Genomic DNA, 2751 nt, shown 5'->3' with positions numbered 1-2751 from the left:
CTGTAACAAGAACACCTTAAATAAAGTGTAACCACGATTAATTACAATTGCCTGTGATATATAGGTATAACAAGGTCTGTTTTATAAAGTAGACCTATTTAACTTGTGGGAGTGAATTGCTCATTTCGTCGGTCGCGTTTACTCCGTTATTTACGGCAGTGAACTTCTGCGCTCCGCTCGCTGTCATGCAGGTGGAATTCAGTCCTGCCGTGTGATTCAAGCACATCAGGACAGACATTCAGTTTGAAGAGAGCTCCTGTCCAAACCTGACTTCAGCTCCGAGCATCACATCCACAGTTGACCTCATCACGGTCACGGCATCACCAGCACAGCCGAGGAGTTTGAACAGCGCGCAGATCGGATACATTTGAACGACGAATCTTCAGAGAGACTCGCATCATGCTCAGGTGGTCTGTCTTTCCCACTGAAGCAGATCACATAGGCTGCATTTGGGAAAGAAAACAGTCGTGTGAATGTTTAGAATACTAATCAGGTATGTCACTCTCATGTGTGATGATGCGCTCAGCTCAGTTGTTGTTGTTTTATTTTATTTTATTTTGGATGAGACATTGGATGACTGTCATATCTTTACAAATAATCACAGGGTGTTGCGTAAGATTTTTTTTTTGGCATAATACTGTATATCAATGCTAATCATAACTTAGTCAAGGAGCTACATTTTTTAATCCAGAGCAATAAGCATTTCCTTTCTTTTTTCCCTCTTTTCTTTTAAATAGATCATTTTTATAATCATGGAGGAGAGCACTACATGTGAATCAGTCCCAGATTTAAAGGATCTGGAGTTGAAAGTGGGGAGAAAGACCCCAGAGGGGCTCTTGAAGTGGATGAGAGAGGAGCACAAAATGATCTCTCACCATCAGACTGACAATAATGAGACTGAGAAGAAGGGCCTGGATGAGAAGATCCGAAAACTTAAAATGGAGATGGTAAGAGCCAATCCTACATCTCTATTGCTACTAAACTAATAAATTCATTTAATTTACTTCCATCAAATGTATTCTTATGGTTATCGATTTCTAAACTTGTATTTGATAACCTCACATTTATACTCTATATCTTAAAATTCACTCTGCATAAAATGAATGAAGGGTGTGACAACAGTCAACAACAAAAAATGTGTGTATGTGCTAGTTATGTAAATGTGTGTGGATGACTCTCATAGCAGATACGCTACACGGTGAGTTTGTTTTCTCCTTTTTGATGAAACATAAAGCCTCTGGCTTTTTTGATTCCTTGTTTTTTCTGTCACATATCCATAAAAAATTCCAGTGTAAAGTTCTTATATACTGATTATGATTGTATCTTTTCATAACATAACTCTCAAGAAGAAGCCTGCAGCATGTTGTTGTTTTCTCATTTTGAAGGGTCCCAAACCACATTCCACAAACCAAATCATCCAGAAGCAAAAGAATTTCTCACAGTATGCCAAACAGTAAATAGTGCATTGAAACAATACCCTAAAACTGTCATACAAGCAATGATGTTTTTAATGAACAGATGAATTGCTTGCAACCACATGTCTGTGAGGATGTAGGAGTTGCTTGAGTTGTGGTAAAAGATTTGCTGCTGTTTTCAGTGTTCATGCTTCATACTGTAACTTTAAACTCTTGGGGCGGATACGTCCTCGGTTGTATAAAGAATTGTTGTAGTTAGGGAAATGAGCTTGTTTCACTGTGGAATGCAGAGCCATTAAGCAAATGGACCCTGATGTTGTTGCTATGGTGTTCTTTACTGAGTGGGAGACTTTGTAAAAGGCCCCAAAGCTTTCATGGAATATGCTACTGCCAGTTGCATTTCTGATTTTTGGAAAGCAGTGTTATTAATTTGCTGAGGATACCTCTGTGATGATCTTAACATGTCAGTGGTTTACTGCATCAGCCAATATCTGTAGACAAGCCTGTATGTGGTTTCAGATAAAAAGGTGAAGGGTGCTAAAAGCAACATCTTGACATTTTTGTCTAATTATGTGTTTATTATCGGTATGCTTTGGCAAACTGTAGTTCAACAAAACAAGTAATTGTACTCTTTGTGTAAAACATCTAGAACTAAAATTGACATATGGTTTACAGGCTTGAAACAGAAATGTACAGAAATACAGAGAAGGAGATTGCAAGGTGATCCACAGAAATTAAGAGGAATATAATTCTTATAATTTTTTTATTTTATTATTATGATTTACATTATTATGATTTCGATCTTATTTCGATTTTATATTAATCAAGTTTTATTGTCATTTTCAATATTATATACACTACCGGTCAAATCAAAAGTGACAGTAAAGACTTTTACATTGTTACAAAAAAATCTAATTCAAATAAATGCTGTTCTATTCTTTCTATTCATCAAAGAACAAAAAAGTGTGTCATTATTTCCAAAAAAATATTAAGCAGCAGAGTTGTTTTCAACATTAACAATTCTGAAGGATCATTTGACACTGAAGACAGGAGTGATGGCTGCTAAATGATCAGCTTTGCCATCACAGGAATAAATTACATTTAAAATTATATTAAAAAAATAGAAGACAGTTATTTTCAATTGTAATGATATGATTAAAACAAAAAAATGCAGCCTTGCTGATCATAAGAGACTTTGTTCAAAAATATTAAAACATTTTACCGACCCCAAACTTTTGAACGGTAGTGTATTTATTCTATTGACAGCCCTGTTTTTTTAACAGTTAGAAATACAAGCTTAAAGGGTTAGTTCACCCAAAAATAAAAATTAGGCTGT

General features: G+C 35.6%; 1 protein-coding gene across 2 annotated transcripts in view; it reads left to right on the top strand.

Moving 5' to 3' along the window:
* Positions 1-216: 216 nt before the first annotated feature.
* LOC107692438 (leucine rich adaptor protein 1-like) overlaps positions 217-2751 on the top strand; it is an 11543-nt gene continuing 9008 nt past the window's right edge. Inside the window, exons 1-2 of one of the 2 annotated variants that reach the window (XM_016491486.1) lie at positions 217-407; positions 738-947. In XM_016491486.1, the coding sequence (XP_016346972.1) occupies positions 753-947 (195 nt within the window). In that variant the 5' untranslated portion in view covers positions 217-407; positions 738-752. The other variant, XM_016491487.1, reaches the window with a different exon arrangement.

The sequence above is a fragment of the Sinocyclocheilus anshuiensis genome, unplaced genomic scaffold (genome assembly GCF_001515605.1).
Source record: "Sinocyclocheilus anshuiensis isolate Anshui unplaced genomic scaffold, SAMN03320099.WGS_v1.1 scaffold70, whole genome shotgun sequence".
NCBI lineage: Eukaryota > Metazoa > Chordata > Actinopteri > Cypriniformes > Cyprinidae > Sinocyclocheilus > Sinocyclocheilus anshuiensis.
Note: the sequence above shows the minus strand (reverse complement) of the source record. Positions and strands in the feature narration are given on the sequence as shown.